The following is a 20665-nucleotide window of genomic DNA, read 5'->3' on the forward strand; positions in this document are numbered from 1 at the left end:
GAGTCTGACGCTGCCTGATGCAGAGAGAGAGCAGGAGAAAGAGAACGATAGAGAGAAAGGAAGTGATAGAGAGCAAAGAAAAAGAAGGGAAGATAGAAAGTGATGAGGGGGGAGGAGACGCGGAGGAGACGCGGAGGAGCCCCAGCCACCCTCATGAATATGTACGGGAGGCGGGTGGGCAGTCGTTGTGGGGCGCTGAGCGAATGATGAACGAGTTTGGCCGAGAGAGCAGGTAACGAGTGTCGACATGGCACTCAGGCAGATGAAGTGGGGGAGTGAGGACTGCACACAAATGAAGTGCAATCGGGGGAAGAAAGAAAAGGAACTTAGCCTTGGCCTGGCCAGGAAGAAGGCCAAGCCTCGCGCTGCACCCTAATGAGAATAAATGGTCGTTGAGGCTGCCAGGGATCTTAATGATAGCGACTTGTCTTTGGGAAAAGTCCCGGCGATGCGTGACAGGGCTAAATGTGCAGGTGCGGAAAAGGGATGGGATGGGGGAGCGTGGACATTTGCAACTGCAACAGAATTTAGTTTGGAGAAAAACAATCTCGGATACTGGATGCCATGCCATCTTTCAGCATTGGTTTATATTAAATTCGGTAAGCAGGGAAGCAAACTGCCCTTTAGTCTCAAGGCAGCACTGAAGTGTTTAAAATTGGGTTAAGGAGGAAATAGCAGTAATTTTCTGTGCTCAGGTTTGAGGGGTTTTGTTTGGAAGAGACAGGGATGCCAAGGCCAGAGAATAAATGCAATCAATCTCTTTGATGATACAATTGCATGGAACAGGCTCCCATGGAGCAATTGACCCAATAATTCACCCAATATCGAATGCAACATTTTAAAAAGGAGATTGACCCTTTATTGAATCAAACGCTCCCGCATGGCTGAAAAATACCCACTTAGAAGGAGTCTCGCATCCGTGATTGGGGTAGAAAGGTTTCAATTTGGCCAAATTAGTAAAAGTAATTTTCCTCACAACCGGATTAACTTGGACCATCATGCTTTGGAGAAACAACTAAATGCCTTATTTCATATGATGTGATCAATGTTAGATGCTAGCCCCGATCTTGGTTTAGTGTTAACTTTATTTCCCATTCTCTTGTCAATACTGGGCTTGTACAAAACCTCTATGGAGAGCTTGTGGCTTCAGACTGCAGTTTGGGGTAGTGGGTGTGCATGCCCCCCCCCCCCTCCCTTCTCCTCTGGTGTCATTACCTGGGTCTTTAGGTTGAAGATCTGGCATTCCAGCTCTTTGATTTTCTCCTCCTTCTTTTGGGACTCGGCCTGGGCATCCTGCCGAGCGCTGAACTCCTCATCGAACTGCAGCAATTCAACACAGCACAAACACACACAGACACACACACACACACACACTCTGGTTAGGGCCAGGGTGTCTCTAGACAACGGCCTACTGCGGGGCATGTCAACACACACGAAAAACACAGCCTCGCATGCACTTGTCCCCCATCTCTATTCATAGGCCTTTGGTGGCCCTCTACCCTGTCGTCTTCTGTCTGTGTTTTGGGTCTGGCTTTCATGTGTTGGTGATGGACCTAACCTTTGTGGGAAAGCAACCAGTGTCAGGACAATGTTTTCACTGTCACCACAGGAGCGGTCACTGCTCGCATTCCAGGACGCTTCAGATGCACAAAAATGTATGCACTCACTACTGTAAGTCACTCTGGATGAGAGCATCTGCTAAATGAATGAATCTTCGCCCACACAGAGGCAGGAATGATGTGGGGAGTGGAGGCATCTGCTGGCTGGTAATACTTGACCAAGCCTTTAGAGAGGAGTACCTTGAGTACCAAAATCTACCCTGCCTTTAATCAGACATAATGGTCTGAGTCACAACACTTCTGGAGGATTCTGTTGGATGGACCAATGACTCACACAGTATTGGTGGTGTACTGAAAAATATACAGTGTCAACTGATTAAATGTACTGTCATTACATTGGAATAAAGTACATTTTTCCTTCCTTGGAAAATGAGTGTGGATGCTAAATAAAGTAGGCTACTCAAGTACTGAAACCCAGTTCTAAAATATATAAAAGCATCAGGAGTTATGCTATCACATTGCGCTGAGTGGATGAGAGGAGACTCCAGTCTTCCCTAAACACCGTAGCTTTTATTCTAAAACGTTATTCATAAAACACATCTCAGAGAGTTTGCTGAACTACTTCCTCTCCGATGTACCTCTGATGCACAAAAAGACCGAAAGTAATAAGTTGAAATAATAAGAAGTAATAAGAAAATGGATTCCTTGAAGGCCCCTATTGCAATGACGTGTCAATAAAGGGTTCGGAACAGTGTCTGTACATATTGTAACTCGCACCCCGTCGCGGACACAAACACGTTTATGTTGGAGCATCGGCATTGATCCTTCGCAAAACTGAGACAGATCATGTACTTCTGTTGCCAGCTATTGATCAGGGCTCAGAGATCAATAGCTTGTCTGGGAGCTCTAGGTGGGGAAAACTTTTCTGATGGGAGTGTGGTGGTGGCATACCAATGGCATTGAGAGGTTGACGCATTATACTTCACCTTTTTGGAGAACTCGGCAGCCTTCAGATCGCTCTCATCCACTTTGGCTTTATCCACGCACTGATCTGTAAGACAAAAGGGGCCGGCAGCAGTGACGACAGTAAGCAACCATGAACTGAGTCTGATTCTCTCAATTATACCGTACATTGTTAACATCCTATTTAAGACTCCAAATCAAAGAGAGAGAGAGAAAGGAAATAGAGGGAATGAGTGAAGAACCTGTCATCTCCTTCTTTTCCACATATCCCCCGGGGAATTTGTATTCTGTTCGGCAGGTTGGCTGACCTTCATTTAAAAAAACCAAGCCCCGAAACATTTGTTTTCAACTCATTAAAGCACAGCAATAGAAAAAGAAGTTGGAAAATCTAACATGAATATGTTTTTCATGGATGGGCTTGGAAACTTTTAATGAGCCTTTGTTGGCAAGTCACAGAACTGTTAGTGACAATAAAAAAAATAAAAAAAATAAAAAAAGGAGATCAGTTATTTCATGATATTGCCTCTATTTCAAGACAACAACGAGACATTGTTTCCTCCATGATTCCTGGAAAGCAGCTGATGACTGTTTTCAGCAGAGTGAAAACCCTGGTGAAATCTCCATGCGCTTATGATGAGACATGATGTGCCACAGTCACACCTAACAGATAATGCATTATGTATGCATAATCAGACTACCTTATCTTATATATGTCAAGCAGCTGCAGGTGTTTCTGGGTAGGCTCTCAGGGGAGGGGGAGGGGAAAGATAATAATAGAATGGCAACGGAATATAGCGACATCCCCCACTGTGTCCGCGGAAAAATATGTCAGAGGATGATTTAGACAGATTTGAAGACAAAATATAATTTATACTGAATCACAAGACTGGCATAAAAAAAACAGATAGTGATTTAAACTCAAATTTTCTTATTTTCTTTCTGTCTGTACAATATGTAGGTGAGGGCGACCTAGGAGGCAAAAGCAGAAACCAAAAAACGGTTTAAAATGTGTTCATAATGACATCAATGTATAATGGTTACCTACTGGGTGCAAATGCACCCTTCTTAATGTCAGAGGAAGCACAGCGATCTGGCAGACCTACCGATGAGGTGGGTGAAGTCTACATCCAATCTCTCCCTGTATCCGAAGTCTGGGTCCATCCCACTGCGATGGAGGACCACCTGAGACACACATTCCTCTATCACCTTGTAGTACTGGGGCCTGAGAGAGCAGGGAGCCAAGCACAAGCACAACACAGTTAGCATACACATACAAGAACAAGAGAATGACAAACTTACACAGCCCTAATTCTCCACAAATTATCCCCTTAGTCAACCTCGAGGTCACAGAATGCCAGATCGAAAAGGTTTCACAGTTGAAAAAAAAAAGGCAATTAAATTTGATCACTTGCTTTTGCGCAGATCTTGAAATCACTAAATTCATCTCGGTGGTGTGGAACTCGGAGAGGTTTGGCTCGCGTCCATTCAAGGTGACAAACGGGGAGTGCGGCCAGCCGTCACGATGCCCGCTCGCCTAATTTGCAATCATCTTTGCCAATTAAGGGCGCTCATAAACCAAAAATGCTAATCTAATCAGTGTAATGTGTCTAATTAAAAGCACAATGGCATGGAAAACATGTCTGCGTGTTTTGGGAGGGTGACATAGCGATGGGGTATCGTCTGAGTCAGCCGGGGCTCATGTTCACACCACACAGGTTGGCGTGTGACCTTTCCCCAGTTATATTATCAATTTTAATTGCGAGTGACATTTAGCAAATACAATGTCAACTTAAGCTGAGCCCCGTAGTGGCAAATAATTAGGTTCCAAGCATGACCTTGAATGGTGCCAGCAGAAATGCAATTTTCCCACCAGAAATGTCTCATCTCCTCTCCCCCCCGAGCACACGGAGACTGCATTTTAATGATTAGGGATCGTTTCCAAGGAACTGTCGCCCGGCTCAAAAATCCACACTTGAGGTACATGGATAATTTATCACTTGCTCCCGGTCAATGCTAGTTAAGTCCGGGATTCACAAAATGAATGTGGATCTTTCCAGGTTACGAGAAGTTGTTACCAGACATATCACACTTACTTTATGATGCCTATGCCAACTTATTTGACTAGGTTTACTTCCTCAGGGCAGTATGGAACTGCAAGGAAAGCAATGATCGGTGTGAAACAAACAAATATGTGAATGTAGAAGTATAACCTGCACTCTAAATTGTTGTAACTTCATTGGACAACTATCTGGAGTTTGTGTAATTAAAGTGATGTTTACTGAGTGACATCCGATAAACTACTGTACACTGTTTAAAAAAAAATGTGCATAGACTATAAGGGGCAGTTTCTCAGATAAATTAAGCCTAGTCCTGCACTAAAAAGCAGTGTCAATTGAGAACTGGAACCGCTCATATACACACACAGAGAGACAGAAAGAAACAGAGCGACAGAGAGAGAGAGAGAGAGAGAGAGAGAGAGAGAGAGAGAGAGAGAGAGAGAGAGAGAGAGAGAGAGAGAGAGAGAGAGAGAGAGAGAGAATCATTCTGTACTGTGGCTATGTGAGAAGCCTCATAATCACACTGTGGGTGAAGGAGGTTAGGCACAGCTGCCAGCCGGTCCTCATGTACCCTAATATGTTTTCCTCCCACACAGAAAGATCTGAGGGGCGCCTATATTAGGAGCGCCAGCAATCTGTGGACGGCAGATTTGCTGTGCACTAATTTCCTCTTGGCTTCTGTCGTCGGACGCCATGCTTCTCACTGATACTCAGGGCGAGTGGTGGGGAGGCTCAGAAGGCTGATATCATAACATGGCTATGATGCAGATAAGAAAATCAAAGCTTGTTTCAAAGTCCTTCTATTTTTCTACTTCTTTTGGAAAGGAGAGCAGGGGGAAAGAGCATTGATGTGGCTCAAATAGACACATTCCTCTGAGCGGAGGTCTCTTTATGAACTAGATAGGCTGGATTTGTTGGGAAGCGTTTCATTTCAGAGAGATCACTTCAAAAAAACAAAAGTGCAGAGCTCTGAATATGAATGGGGAAACACGTGCGAGTGCATGTTGTCAAACAGTTTACACGATTGCATTTCTGCTTATACTATATGCATTATATGTGGGGCTTTATTTGTGATGACACGGAGCAAATGGTGGTTCCCTCTAAAATGTGGGCAGTCCTTATCATAACGTAAACAGATATTAGAAGGACCAAAACAAGTCAAACCAGATTTCCATTAAGCACGACGTTTTTGTCAGCATGAAATGGCAAATGTTTTGTTCCAGCGACTGGATTCGCCCACTCGCGATGATAACGAGCGAGCACACGTGTGGCTTAGCGCTAACCCGGCTTACGACTGTCACCGATGTAGACCACATTATTATCTCAATAAGCTGCCCTATTTTCCCGGCATCCCCCGCTCCTCCCTGCCACCACCACTGAGATAACCGGGGAAGGGAAGCAGCGAGCGAGTGACCCAGAACTGTCAAGCCCTACCAGAGCCTGGACAGGGCACGGCACCAGAAGCCAACATACCATGCCTTCAGAAAGTATTCACACCCCACATTGTGTTGTGTTACGACATGATTTTAAAAAATTATTAAATTGAGATTTCGTCACGGATCTACACACAACACCCCATAACGTCAAAGCAGATGTATGTTTTAGAAATGTTTACAAAATGAAAAGCTGAAATGTACTGAGTCAAAAAGTATTCAAACCGTTTGTTATGGTAAGCCTAAATAAGTTTGGGAGTAAAAATGTCACATAATACAAGTCACATAGTAAGTTGCATGGACTTTGTGTGCAATAATAGTGTTTGTTCAACATGATTTTTGAATGACTACTTCACCTCTGTACCCCACACATACAATTATATGTAAGGTCCATCAGTGAAGTGAAGTTCAAGCACAGATTCAACCACAAAGACCAGGGAGGTTTTCCAATGGTTCGCAAAGAAAGACACCCATTGGTAGATGGGTAACACAATGAAGCATGGTGTAGTTATTAATTACACTTTGGATGGTGTATCAATACACCCAGTCACTACAAAGATACAGGCGCCAAGTGACAACATAGATTACAGTTGCCAGAGAGGAAGGAAGTCGGAAGCAAACCTTTCGGGCATTTCACAACGAGGCCAATGGTTTTAAACAATGGCTGTGATAGGAGCAATGTTCCCTCAAATTTCAGGTCTGCGGAGCGAAAACATTCAGGGCTTGAAATTAACCTGTTTATCCACTTGTCCTTCAGACAAGGTGACTGAAAATGTTGTTGTGTTGTTTGATGCAAGAAACCACTTTACAAAATAAAAGGCATCATTATTCCCATACAGAGAATCAGACAAATTATGCTACCATCTGCCTATTTGGCTACTTAGCTTATTCAAGCATGTCTCAAAATACAACACTCCCCTTTAAAGACAAAAAAACTCTTTACCTTACTCGCTTTTCAAATGCACACGTTTTCTGCTCTTGTAGGAAGCAATCACTCCCCTAATGCTGACTACAAATGATATTTTAACTGGGCTAATAACTTACTAACTAGCAAATGATATGAACAAAATGTACACACGTGCCTACATACAGCTCTCGCTTTGATCTCAAAACCGCTCATGCTGTAAACAGTCCAGTTCAAAGTAAATGGCACAGAACCACATATGGCAATGGTCGATGTGCCTATAGGGCTACTGCAGCTCTGATTTTTTTTAGGTCAGTCTGTGTAGAGTACGGGCTGGGTCGTGCATGTCAATGCAATAGAATCCTATTCCGATGCGTTCTGCCTAAAATATCTTGCAAAGTTAGTTTTTCATACTAAGTCATGTATACTTTGTTTTGTTTCGGTATGTTGCATTGAAAGTGGCTAATATTGCATTGAAACGATCACAGTTGCCACAGTAAATGGACACGTTGGTAGTGTTAACTAACAGGGAAAACTCTAGAAAGTTGGGTGAAGTTCAATCTCGTGCTTCTCTCTGTGGGCTGATATTTATTCTGCACGTGCGCAGTTTAGAGGGAACATTGGATAGGAGATAACTGAGGATGGATCAACAACATTGTAGTTACTCCACAATAGTAACGTAAATTACAGAGTGAAAAGAAGGAAGCCCCGCCAAAAATATTCCAAAACATGCGTCCTGTATTCAATAAGGCACTAAAGTAATACTGCAAAACAATGTGGTAAACAAATGAACTTTTTGTCCTGGATACAAAGTGTTATGTTTAGGGCAGTAATCGCTGCCAAATGTGAGTCTAACATGTATTGATTCAGGCGGTTGAATTCTTACATAATCAAGATACATTAGTATTTTACTTTCCATAAATAACATAAAAAAATACAAAGTAAAGGCTTTCTTCCACTTTGATACAGTATTTTGTTTAGATCGTTGACACATTTTTTTTTACGATTAAATCCATTGTTATCCAACTTTGTAACAACAACATGTGGAAAAAGTCAAGGGGTGTTAATACTTTATGAAAGCACTGTACGTCCCCAGCACCAGTCCTTCCATCTTTCCCTCTCTCACCTTCCCCCTCTATTGGCTTCTAGCACCAGCACAAGCTCCCCTCCCAACCCCCTGCTCCACAAGACCAGTGTAATCCCCATATCGCTCCTCTCCAAAAGAGGAGATTGCTCTATATTTACCAGGGGTTTGAATTGCTCCTACTTGTTAAGCATGGCACTTGCAGATTAATTACTGAAAATAAAATAAGCCACAAATTTTGCCCATTATTATTTTCAAAATTCTCCATGCTCTGTCAAATTGGTTTTTGATCATTGCTAGACAACCGTTTCCAGGTATTGCCATAGATTTTTAAGTAGATTTAACCTCTTGAAGCTAGGGAGCAGAATTTTTATGTTTGGAAAAATAACGTTCCCATTGTAAGCTGCCTATTTCTCAGGTCCAGATGCTAGAATATGCATATAATTGACAGAGTAGGATAGAAAACACTCTAAAGTTTCCAAAACTGTCAAAATATTGTCTGTGAGTATAACAGAACTGATTTTGCAGGCGAAAACCTGAGAAAATCCAACCCGGAAATTACTCCTATTTTGAAAAATCCCTGTTCCATCGCCTGCCTTTCCTCCATTTAAAGGGATATCAACCAGATTCCCTTTCCCGTGGCTTCCTCAGGGTGTGAACAGTCTTTAGACATAGTTTCAAGCTTTTATTTTGAAAAATTAGCGAGATTTTAAAAATGCGTCAGTGGATACACGGATGTACCTCCATTAGTTGATGCACTCAAAACTGTTTGCTCAACATTTTCTTTCTCTACAGTATTGAATAGTTTACAGTCCGGTTGAAATAGTATCATTTATTGATGTTAAAAACAACCTGAGGATTGATTATTAAAAACGTTTGGCATGTTTCTACAAACTTTACGGATACTCTTTGGAATTTTTGTCAAGCCTTGATGACCTGTCTAAGGCTGTTAATACTGAACATAACGCGCCAAACAAATGGAGGTTTTTGAATATAAAAATAATCTTTATCGAACAAAAGGAACATTTATTGTGTAACTGGGAGTCTCGTGAGTGCAAACATCCGAAGATCATCAAAGGTAAGCAATTAATTGTATTGCTTTTCTGGCTTTCGTGACCAATCTACACTGCTGCTAGGTGTTCTTAATGTTTTGTCTAGAGATCGATAAACTCACACAAACGCTTGGATTGCTTTCGCTGTAAAGCATATTTTCAAAATCTGACACGACAGGTGGATTAACAACAAGCTAAGCTGTGTTTTGCTATACTGCACTTGTGATTTCATTAATATAAATATTTTTAGCATTTAAAAAAAATTATTGGCGCTCTGCAATTTAGCGGTTGTTGATGAAATTGATCCCGCTAAAGGGATCCGTGCGTCAAGACGTTTTAAGTCAAAACTGTAACTAGGCCACTCAGAAACATTCACTGTCTTCTTGATAAGGAACTTCCATGTAGATATTGCCTTGTGTTTAAGGTTGTTGTTCTGCTGAAAGGTGAATTAATCTCCCAGTCTCTGGTGGAAAGCAGACTGAAGCAGGTTTACCTCTAGGATGTTGCCAGTGCTTAGCTCCATTTAGTTTATTTTTTCATCTTGAAAAATTCCCCAATTACAAGCATACCCATAACATGACGCAGCCCCCACTATGCTTGAAAATATGGAGAGTGGTACTCAGTATTGTGTTGTATTGGATTTGCCCCCAAAATAACTTTTCGTCCTGAATACAGTCTTAATTTCTTTGCCACCTTTTTTGCAGTATAACTTTAGTTCCTTGTTGCAAACAGGATGCATGTTTTGGAATGTTTTTATTTAGGTTAGTATTGTGGAGTAACTACAATGTTGTTGATCCATCCTCAGTTTTTTCACATCACAGCCAGCTAAACTCGGTAACTGTTTTAAACCATTGAGTCACCATTGGCCTCATGGTGAAATCCCTGAACGGTTTCCTTCCTCCCTGGCAACTGAATTAGGAAAGAAAACTGTATCTTTGTAGTGACTGGGTGTATTGATACACCATCCAAAGTGTAATTATAAACTTCACCACGCTCAAAGACATATTCAATGTATGCATTTAAAATGTTTACCTATCTACCAATAGTTGTCTTCTTTGCAAGGCATTGGAAAACGTCCCTGGTCTTTGTGGTTGAATCTGCATTTGTAATCCACTGCTTGACTGAGGGATCTTATAGATAATTGTATGTGTGCGGAACAGAGATGAGGTAATCACTCATGTTAAACAATATTATAGCACAGAGTGAGTCCATGTTTATTATGTGACCTGTTAAGCAAATTTTTCCTCCTGAACTTATTTAGGCTTACCATAACAAAGCGGTTGAATACTTATTGACTCAAGACATTTAAACTTTCATTTTAAATTAATTTGTAAAAAAAATGTGAAAAATATAATTCCACTTTGACATTATGGGGTATTGTGTGTAAGTGTCATGTGGCCTCTCCGGCCTCTAGGTCACCAGGCTGCTCATTATGGCGCACACCTGTCACCATCGTTACGCGCACCTGCGCGTCATCAGACTCACCTGGACTCCATCACTTCCCTGATTACCTTCCCTATATATGTCAATCCCTTTGGCTCCTTCCCCAGGCGTTATTGTTTCAGGTTCATGTCAGTGCGTTGTTTGTGTTTTCTTGTTTTGTAGTATGTTATGTTCATTTATTAAAACACTCACTCCCTGAACTTGCTTCCCGACTCTCAGCGCACTCGTTACAGTAGGCCAGTGACAGAAATCTCAATTTAATACATTTTAAATTCAGGCTATGACACAGCAAAAAGGGGTTCTGAAGGCACTGTAACACCTTTGAAATCAAAGCCCCCGTTCTGCTGGAATATTGGCATAGGCATGTCCCTTTGATCAGGAAGCCATCCTATACAGCAATGGACAAGTTTCGCGCCATCACCTGATTTGGCCTGACAGCGAGTGCGAGTGACGACGGTGGCCAAACCCCTCCCCCCCCGGATCCCAATAGCGATATATTCATCAAAACCTGAAATGATTTTACGGGATCCCTTTAATCTAAAATTAAAGACATACCATTTCCCAACCAGCCAATTTCATCTGGAACATAAAAAGATATGCAGGTTCAAAGTAACCGAAAAATATATATTGATGATGAATTGAGGCCAAGCTGGATATAGGACCTTGAGTCAGACCGAACGACTGCACCTCGCAAAGCCTGATGATGTATGTGGAATTATATGTATTTCTCATGAAGTAGGGGAGGAGAGAGAGCAGAGGGGAAAGTATTTTTAAAAGCTTATCTTTAATAAGCACATTCATTTTTTATGACCATTTGTAGTGATCCTTTTGGAGAGCTGTAGCGTCAGTAGTGGGGAGAAGACACAGACAGGAGTGCTGAGGTGGACTTTGCTGTACTCGCCGCTTAATGTGTTTTCTATTTCTCACCTTCTCCAACAAGATGAGGAATGCATTATTCATACCAGCCGAGTGAGCAGCATCTTGTCTATGGTAAATTCTTCTTCTCTCTCGTCTATCCTCTTTCCTTCTCTCTTTTCTGTAAAATATTTTCATTCTCTGAAAAGTCTGACACAGCAGCAAATTGATCACTGTCATTGACATCACAGAAGCCGCCGCAGTCTCCATCCTTTCCCCTGTGATTGACACATTTACACTGCCGAGGCAGGCTGCCATTTGAATAATTACCTAATCGTTCAAAACTACAGAATATTAGATCTGTTCTGATATGACCCTGGCACTTTGCACACAGTGGTTAGAGTCAGACAGAGGCAGAGAGAGACAGAGACAGAAGGAAAGAGAGAGAAACAGAGCGAGACAGATAGACACACAGAGACAGAGAGAGAGTGAGAGATGCCTTGAGAGGACATGTGAATCTTCAATTAAAGGATTACATTTCTTTTTTTATCATCAATTGCACATAAGGTCCAATCGAAACTTGACTTCCACTTTTAACCCAACCCCTCTGGCTCGGAGAGGTGTGGGGGCTGCCAATTTGGGTGCCCGGGGAGCTGTTGTTGTGGGGGGGTTAACTGCCTTGCTCAAGGGCGGAACAACAGATTTTGGGGGATTTGAACCGGCAACCTTTCGGTTACTGGCCTAACGATCTAACCGCTAGGTCATCTGCCAAGGTAATGTTTAATGCTTACATGCCTTCTGACCTCTCAGTGCTACACTTTCACCACTAAGCACTTCTGAATAAGCTACCTTCTTATTTATCACCACTCATCAATATTAGAATTAGAATTCCTAAAACCAGGTCTCCAGCATGGATTACACTTGAGGCCCATGCGATTTCCACAGACTTGGGTATGGCTGCCTTCTCCTGTTACGCTCCTTGCCTATGGAATAGCCTGCAGACTAAACTTAAACTTGAGACTCGTGTCCCCCTTGCCCCTTTTAAATATTTATTGGAGGATTTTTATTTTTGTATTGCTTGTTACTGTTTTGGATAATGCAAGTTCTTGTGCTGTTAGGGGAATAACCTGTGTGTAAATGTAATGTTGCAGAATTTTTGGGGTGTTATCTGTGATCGTTTTGTTTGTCTTGTGTAGTTTCTTAGTCATTGCACCTAAACTGTACGTGTAAACAAGTAGACGCAGGGCCCAGCTGTAAAAGAGACCTTGGTCTCAGTCTGTGTTCCTTGTTGAAATAAAGGTATCATAATAAAGTGCTAAGGACATAATAGCATGTATGGGAAATGGTAGATTGCAGGAAGTAGCTTTACACCTGAAAGGCTCGTAAGCACACTGTAATCTACAGGAGTCAGTGACGTGTTTTGTTATCTGGCCTAACTCGAAAATGGTGTCAAGGAGAGGACGTCTGAGGTTTCTGTGTTGATAATGCAGAACTAGCGCATCAGCTCTACAAAGTAAAGCATATCCCCTATAGAGCTACATACAGTACAGAGTAGAAACTGTTTTAATGTCAAAATGTTTGCCTTATGCCTTTCTCAAGACCAGTCTTGTGGAAATGCAGTCTTCCTGTGAAAACAGTGAAAAGAGACATGGGTGTTTGTGGGCAGAAGTCACCTGATGTAGTAGTCATTCCTGATGAGCAGGAGGTGCTGTAGGATGGACAGGAAGTAGGTCTCCGATCCAGTGTCTTTCACCATGTTGGACAGGAGATGGTACACCTCACCCATATCAGTGAGAAGGGGATTAAGGTACATAACAGCATGGCCTTTTTGCTTGTACAGTATGAGTGAAAATGTACTAGGCATAATGCAGAAAAAAACTGCAGATTTAATAAAGGAAAAATATACAGCAGTACAATCTATGTGCCCTTTCTAACCAATTCCATTATTAGCTTTCGCTGCCTCTCCTCATAGCAATCTAATAATATAGTGACAGTGCATTCTAAAATACATCAGAATAATTTCGATAGATCCTCGATTCACAGTGTTTGTTTTACAATTTTTCCCCCTCAATCAAGTACTCAGACAGGCGTCATTGTGTACAAGCAAACACTGCGACAACTCCTCACATCCGTTTTCCCATCGGGGAGCTGCAGAAGAGTAAACAGCTCACATGAGGAGGGGAATTGGCAATAAAGAATGGTCCCTGTGGTCTACCTGTCACTTGACACCTTTCAAGGAGGAGGAAATTAATCACATGAAAACTCCATTGGGTTTGAATATTTTAAGGGAGAATCATGAAAAGGGGATCAGTCACTGTGGAAAATATTGCTGAAATTCAAGTCTTCACGATCGTGCCTCGTCTTGTCCGTCGAAGAGAAACGATGTGTTCTTAAACTTGCAAAAGGTATTGATTATGTGTCGGACAACTCGGCTCCCCAAGGAGCGCGAGCGATGGCTTTTGATGTCTAAAATAGTTGTTGAATTAGATAAGAAATCATTGTCTGTTTGGGGGTTTTTTCGTAAGAAAAGTGGTGTCTTTAAAAAAAATAAAAAATATTATGTCCGTTTCTCTGAGTTGAATTGGTGGCTATTTTTTCTCTCCAAAAAGAACAGGAACTGCCAGAGGCTACGAAATGGAGCACTTGGCACATCTCACAGTTGATTTGTATGGAATTCAAACCATAGGAAGCAACGTTCAAATCAAGGCAAAAGTGACTTTACAAATAATATCCAAGTGGGATTTCAGAATAGTATCACGATCAAAGTACCATCTATTGTACATCTGTGTTTACGAGAAATATTCACATGGGATTTTAATCTATAGCCAGATTTCATTTGATCTTGTTTGAACTACTATAATTATTATTATCACTATTATGCATAACTGTTTGGTTGAGAAAGGATCCTCCCGTGGATATTCATCGTTTAAAAACCATGTCAAAAAACCTAAACAAATAGCCCTATTTGAAATATGTGCACACATGCAGAAAACAAGGAAATAGAATAAGGTGGGAAAGACAAGTGTTAAACTGAGAAGGATGAAAAATCGATAGCCACCACAATATGTAATGTGCGTTTTAACAATGTCGGCTGAAATATTTGCATGCTGACTGTGGCGTGATACACTGTATGGTTTGAAACACTTTCACAGTCAGTGGCTCTGCGTTCATTCACATTTGTCTGTGGTCAGCAAGCAGTAAATAAACCTATCTGATTTGTGTAATTTTTGGGCCCAGAGGGCTTAAAAAGAGGGACCAAGGACCTGCTTTCCTCAGATTATCGGAGAAAACATGATTGGACTAGCTTCGCTTCGGGGTTTTTAGAATAGGCCATGTCAAAGTTGTGTAAAGCAAATTATATCATTCCAATGGAAAAACTGTTAAACTCATTGTCTCAAAATATTTCAATGATAAGCGAGCGTTGATCGCCTCTGAAAAGTTAACTTTAGCATGAATGAGCATCACCTGACAATCAGTGCAAAGACGTGACACGCAAAATGACAGAACACGGGCATCATTCTCTCCAACTGCACTCACTATTTCATACACCACATGATCCAGCCACCGCAATCAGTGCAAATCTATCCTTTTTAACACTGTTTGACATTTTCCTATTCACTTCCGACCACAATTGTAATTAAAACAGTTCTCCCATATCAAATTCGGCGAGTGCAGGAGATGGGAATACAGGCTTCTCTGAAGTATCGTTTCGCACTCCTGTATTAGCCTGGATGAAGTCGATGAGAATTACCAAACCGGTGAGATGCAATTATAGGCTCACCACACTGGTATTTGAGGGAGGGGGGGTACTGTAAGTATGGAAGAAGCCCGGACTTGGAAAGCGTCCAAGCAGCTACATCTATCGGTAAGCAGCAGACATGAACAAAGCTCTACCTACAGAACAATGCAAATCCAAAAGCACACACTTCTCTTTTTCTCCCTCCCTCACTCTCTTTCTCTTGCTACATTTGACTTCTACTCATGTTGTGGAGCTGGGGATCATGAATAAAAATGAGCAGCAGTGGAGGTGCGATGTGGACCAGTCAGTGATAGGGTCAATCAATCACTATTCCACAGCATCATTAATATTCATTAGTGGCCCGGAGTCACCCCCTCAGCACCCGGACCTGGGCCGGACACAGAGGACACGCGTCTCTCTGTGTTAATATTCATGAGGCAGACAGGGAAAACAAGCTACAGAGGAGGCAGCCGGGACTGTGTGTTTGTGTGTGTGTCAGAGAGTAGAGCTAGCATGCACATCATGAAGACTATTCACAGATCAATACCACATTGTCCTTCGAAACAAACATTGGGCCCGATAAATTTGTGAACCTGCTCAAGCACATCATTAAGCCAGGCGCAGTGTCCGTTTTTCCCCCCTTTCCCTCGCTCTCTCTCTTTCTCTCCCTCTCCGAGCGTCAACGGTAACTGTCACTCAGCACAGCCCTCAGTGGCGGATATTTGAGCACTGTGGGATTTGGGGAGACAAAGGTTGGCAGAGAGAACATCTGTATAACAGTATCTGGCCCTGCACTGTCTACCTAACGTGTCAGTGTTTCACACATCCAAATGCCCTTAGAGATGCTCCTTGAATTATTAGGCACCTAGCCAAATATGCTTTACAACAAGTCTCAAACTTGGGACCCAATTAGGGCTCACTTTTAACCACTTTAAGTTTCCAGTTGAGCAGACCTAGAGGGACGACTTGGAGAAACCAACTTGTCATTTCTAACTAAACGGAAAAGAAGAAAGGTAAGGTAATGGCTCAAACGGACACAGGTGTGATTAACCAGACAAAACAAAAAGGTGACTGAAGAGTGACCTGGTGTACCAGCCAAAGCAACGGCACTAAAACATTTATCCACTGTACCATAACAAGACTTAAGAGTAGCCATAAAATAAACAGAGTTTGTTCTGAAGGCAAAACAACTGGTAGTGATTGACTGCCGCCTTCTGTGTCTTGCATCATCTAGGTAAGATCTAGACGTCCGAGAGGAGATGAGGAAAGGCGATGAGAGGGGGAGAAGAGATTGTTTACCTGGTTAACCAGGTAAGAAATAGGTCAGGGAGATTGCACTATAGATCCTCAAATTCTTCTCTTATGAACCCGACCATGCCTGCTGTAGACCTGTAAGCCTGGTAAGGCCGACACAATACACTCATTTCGAGCAGCCCTTTTCCATGGCCGGTGCAGTGGCGCAGGCGGACAAAAGGATATTCCATCTCAGCGCGGATGTCATCGAGGCGATGGGAGAGCTCAATGGAGTCCTCCTCCTTGTTCTCGTTGAACACCTTCAGTTGGATGTCCAGCTCCTCTGTCTCTTTCAGCTCCTGTAATTCAGAGAAATGAATAGACTGTGGTAGTAGACAGCAAAGGACTCAATACCTCATTATCGATTGTTCCAACGGAATGGAAAATGTTGGCCTGTGTTGTATTGTAATGTGATTTAATGAGATAGACAACAGAGCATTGAATGCATATACAGTACAGTACCGTAAAGATTAATTCATTTATATACAGTGTTATCAGTACTACATAAACCTACATAACTCAACTAGATTGTACTAACTTATAACGGTTCTAGGGGTGTGAACGTTGAAACATTAAAATGATTAAACAAAATTGGGATCCTTAACGTTAAGAAAAATCCCAAAGCGAGAAAAAAAACGATGTATTTTTACGTAGCATAAAGTAAACAGCACAGAGGGTCAATTTCCGCAACAGCACAAGGCTCAACTTCTCCGCTGTTTTGGTGCCCTGGCTACCATGCTGTGAACAGCGTGAAGAGAACCTGTGCACATGCGCAGATACTGTGTGTGACTGTGTAAGAGTGAAGTGTTGCCCGATAGATAGGTCTAGTGATTGCCCGATAGATAGGCCTAGTGCACGGTTCTGCCTATACTGTGCAACTCACTTCTCTCTCTGTCCCTCACTAGCTTGCTATTAAAGATGCAAGTGTTTTCGGGAAGTATTGCAGTTTAAACAACTGATTCCATTAACTGAGACCATTGTTGATGGTTTCCATGTCACAGCTGTATGGGAACTAAGATCTAGGATTCAGGCTCCTGAGTGGCGCAGCGGTCTAACGCACTGGATCTCAGTGTTAGAGGCGCCACTACAGACTCTGGTTCGATTACAGGCTGTATCACAACCGGCCGTGATTGGGAGTCCTATAGAGTGGCACACAATTGGCACAGCGTCGTCTGGGTTAGGGTTTGGCCAGGGTAGGCCGTCATTGTAAATAATAATTTGTTTTTAACTGACTTGCCTAGTTAAATAAAGGTTAAACAAAATAAAAATGTATAAAATACCCACCACCCCCCCCCTTCCTTGCCAGCCTGGATCACCCAGCTCTCCACACCTGCCCATTCCACAAGGGGCTTTAACAGTGCACTTTACAACTTTCCTATGAATCATCAGAGTTGGAGTTGACCGATGACACCAGGCCAAATGTAACCCGATTTCTGCATCTATCAATCACCTCGCTGCTCTTTCGGGCATGCCATCTGTCTTCGGAAACGACAGTTCAGAGAGGGAAGCCGCACGCAATGCCACAGAAATAAGGGGACTCGAGGACTGTGGGCCAATAGCAATACCCCTGTACATCATCATGGACCTGGTTCATTTTTGTTTTCATGTTGGTCACTTGACTATTTATTGGCCCCACAACATAATTCACAATTAGTGGGCCCTGCGTCAGTTTAAATGCTTGCATTAAAGCTTCAAATGTGACATTAATGAACTATTGTAAAGGAAACTCCATCATATCGGGTGGCAGAGAGGAAGATAATTGAACTAATGACAGCAATAATCAAGCCAGGATGACTTATTAACAAGTGGCAGATTCCCCTCTGCAAATTAGGTCAAGAGTGATGAGTGCATGCTTATTTGTCTTAGCCGATTGCAAGGATCTGACTGCTGATTGATGATGCCCAGAGCGAGCTGTGATCAGTGAGGTGGTGCCACGCGGTGAGGTGAGCTAGAACGCTCCAATATAATAATGGGAGCAATATACATACAGTATACAAATGCATAAAGGGATATGCATTTGCTACTTCCTGTAATGGCCCAGAAAAATTTGGGGTGTCAAACATAAGACATGCAAGGGAGTCCAATCCAGCCCACGGATGTTAGACTAAAAAAAAATGTTGGGGGGGGGAGGGGGGGGGTGGCGGGGGAAAGAACTCAATATACTTCAAAATGACTAAAACCAAATCGAAACAGTGTATAAACGATAATGCACCTACATTCATACAGTTTCTTCACTCTGCCGAGCCCGCTATTTTTTGCAAATTGTGACGACAAGGAAATCTAACCGATTTTCAGGGTGGCTCACCGGTAGGATCTTTTTGAGGCCACAGCGGAGGAACTCGTTGCGCAGATGTATCCTGAAGTCCAGATCGTCCGGAGAGGTGACCAGGGCGTTGATCAGCTGCATGCAGGCCACCTGTTGTTCAGCACACAAATGCCAGAGAGACCGTTAGAGAGAACCCATTTATGGCATTCATTTCACTGAACATTAAATGATATGGTGATATGGTGATTTATCATGCTCGACCTCTGTGTACGGTATCAATCTATTTTATGATGTAGCGGGCACTGTTGAGTTACAAGACCTGTTTGTGAAAAAAACATATGTTTATACATTTTCCCAGAGATTAAAGGAAAGAGGAGAGCAAAGAGATGAGAGGGAAAGAGGAGAGATAGGCCATAGTCTGAGTATGGTGTAGAGGGAGCAAAAAGGAAGTAGAGGGCAAGAGGAAGTCGAAAAGAGAAGAAAACCCGGGGAGTCCGCCGACCAGATATGCATTTGTAATTGATTTATTGGATTAGGGACGAGACGAGGGATGGAGGGATGGAGGGACGGGAGAAAGAGGGCAAAGGGAAAACGCTGATGGGCCTTAACGGACTATAAGGCGGCTCTGGGGATCAACGATGGGAGAAGACAGAGTGCTCGTCCGACAGGCGAATTCATCAGGAGCTGAAGGATCTCCGTGAACGACATGTGAAAAGTAGGCTTTAGAAAAACCTCTATCGGCACGTTTGTGTTGGCCCGCATTTTTTATTAACGGTCCAGTGTGAATGCTGTCCCTGGGCTGTTTTTCACACCGATTCCTCCTGTAGGTGTTTTCCTGGAGAGACTCGTACAGACACACACGCATGCACACGCGCACACACACAGACACCCACATACTCTAGCCCAATTAATGCCCTCGGAGAACATGGCTAGTGGGAATTCAGCTGGCGATGGGGAATAAGAGCCATCTGGAATGAACAGCATTGGTTTGTTTTTGCTGTGTTTTCCCCCCTTCCATAGCCGGGGGACAGAGGGATCGAACAGGTTTGTATTAATCCAGTGGAGTGAGGGCACACAGTGTTATGGTTTATGGGAATGTGTCGGTGCTAATGGAGACTCTTCATACAGACATATGCGCCAGGCCTGCCGCGCCCCGGGAAAGCAGTGTGCTTAAAGGGATACTTTGGGATACTAATTTTGGCAATGAGGCTCCTTGTCTATTTCCCCAGAGTCCCCAGAGTCTGATTAACTCTTCGATACCATGTTTATGTCTCTGTGTCATTTCGCGAGTCAATGGTAACTAGCATGAGTGCACTGACTGGATATGGGTATACTATAGTTAGCATTGGCTCACAAAACTACCTCCAAATTCCTTCATACTGGACACAGAGACATAAAAATGGTATCCATGAGTTAATCTGACTCAGGGGAAGTAGATAAAGAGCCTCATTGCCAAAACCCCAAAGTATCCCTTTAAGGAGAACTCCTAGGCTGTTCTGTGCTGCTGGTGGTGTGGAAGGGGATGTGACAGTGGCTTTGAGAGCATGCCAATGGAGCCAAGTAGCAACATAGCAGACCTCTAAATGATCCAATAGGGCCTCCAGAGCCTTGGACCAAGAACTGGGCATCCAAGCCTGAAGTCTACCCGCCAGGGACGCTAGACTAGAAGCTTTGCTGAAACTATCTTCACTCTCATCACTTTACTTCCATCTTTAGCCGTTCAAAAGCAAGAGAGATATTTCAAGAATTATTTTGTCTGGATGAGTAGCTAGGTCCATACTTCTCTTCCTCTACATGTAGATTTGTCCTCCTATCATACGAAGCAGACAAACCTCGACAATGTTTGTTGTGTGGAATTGGTTCAGGGAGGGTTATTGTGGCGCTTGTTTCCGGGGTTGGCGACAACGCGAGAGGGGAGCTCAGGCGTCATGTGAACCGAGCTTACAGTAGGAGATTTCTGTCAGTGTAATTAAAAGTGGGACTGCTGGGATGGTTTAAAGTTGGGATGCAGGCTGGC

General features: G+C 42.9%; 1 protein-coding gene across 5 annotated transcripts in view; it reads right to left on the reverse strand.

Moving 5' to 3' along the window:
* LOC129828030 (protein diaphanous homolog 2-like) overlaps positions 1-20665 on the reverse strand; it is a 644069-nt gene that overhangs the window by 441981 nt on the left and 181423 nt on the right. For all 5 annotated transcript variants that reach the window (XM_055889439.1, XM_055889440.1, XM_055889442.1 and 2 more), the window contains 6 exons: positions 18688-18798; positions 16569-16681; positions 13024-13140; positions 3626-3744; positions 2546-2610; positions 1216-1320 (listed from right to left, as the gene is read on the reverse strand). In XM_055889439.1, the coding sequence (XP_055745414.1) occupies positions 1216-1320; positions 2546-2610; positions 3626-3744; positions 13024-13140; positions 16569-16681; positions 18688-18798 (630 nt within the window). The remainder of the gene's footprint in view (positions 1-1215; positions 1321-2545; positions 2611-3625; positions 3745-13023; positions 13141-16568; positions 16682-18687; positions 18799-20665) is intronic.

This window comes from Salvelinus fontinalis, chromosome 29 (genome assembly GCF_029448725.1).
Source record: "Salvelinus fontinalis isolate EN_2023a chromosome 29, ASM2944872v1, whole genome shotgun sequence".
Classification (NCBI taxonomy): domain Eukaryota; kingdom Metazoa; phylum Chordata; class Actinopteri; order Salmoniformes; family Salmonidae; genus Salvelinus; species Salvelinus fontinalis.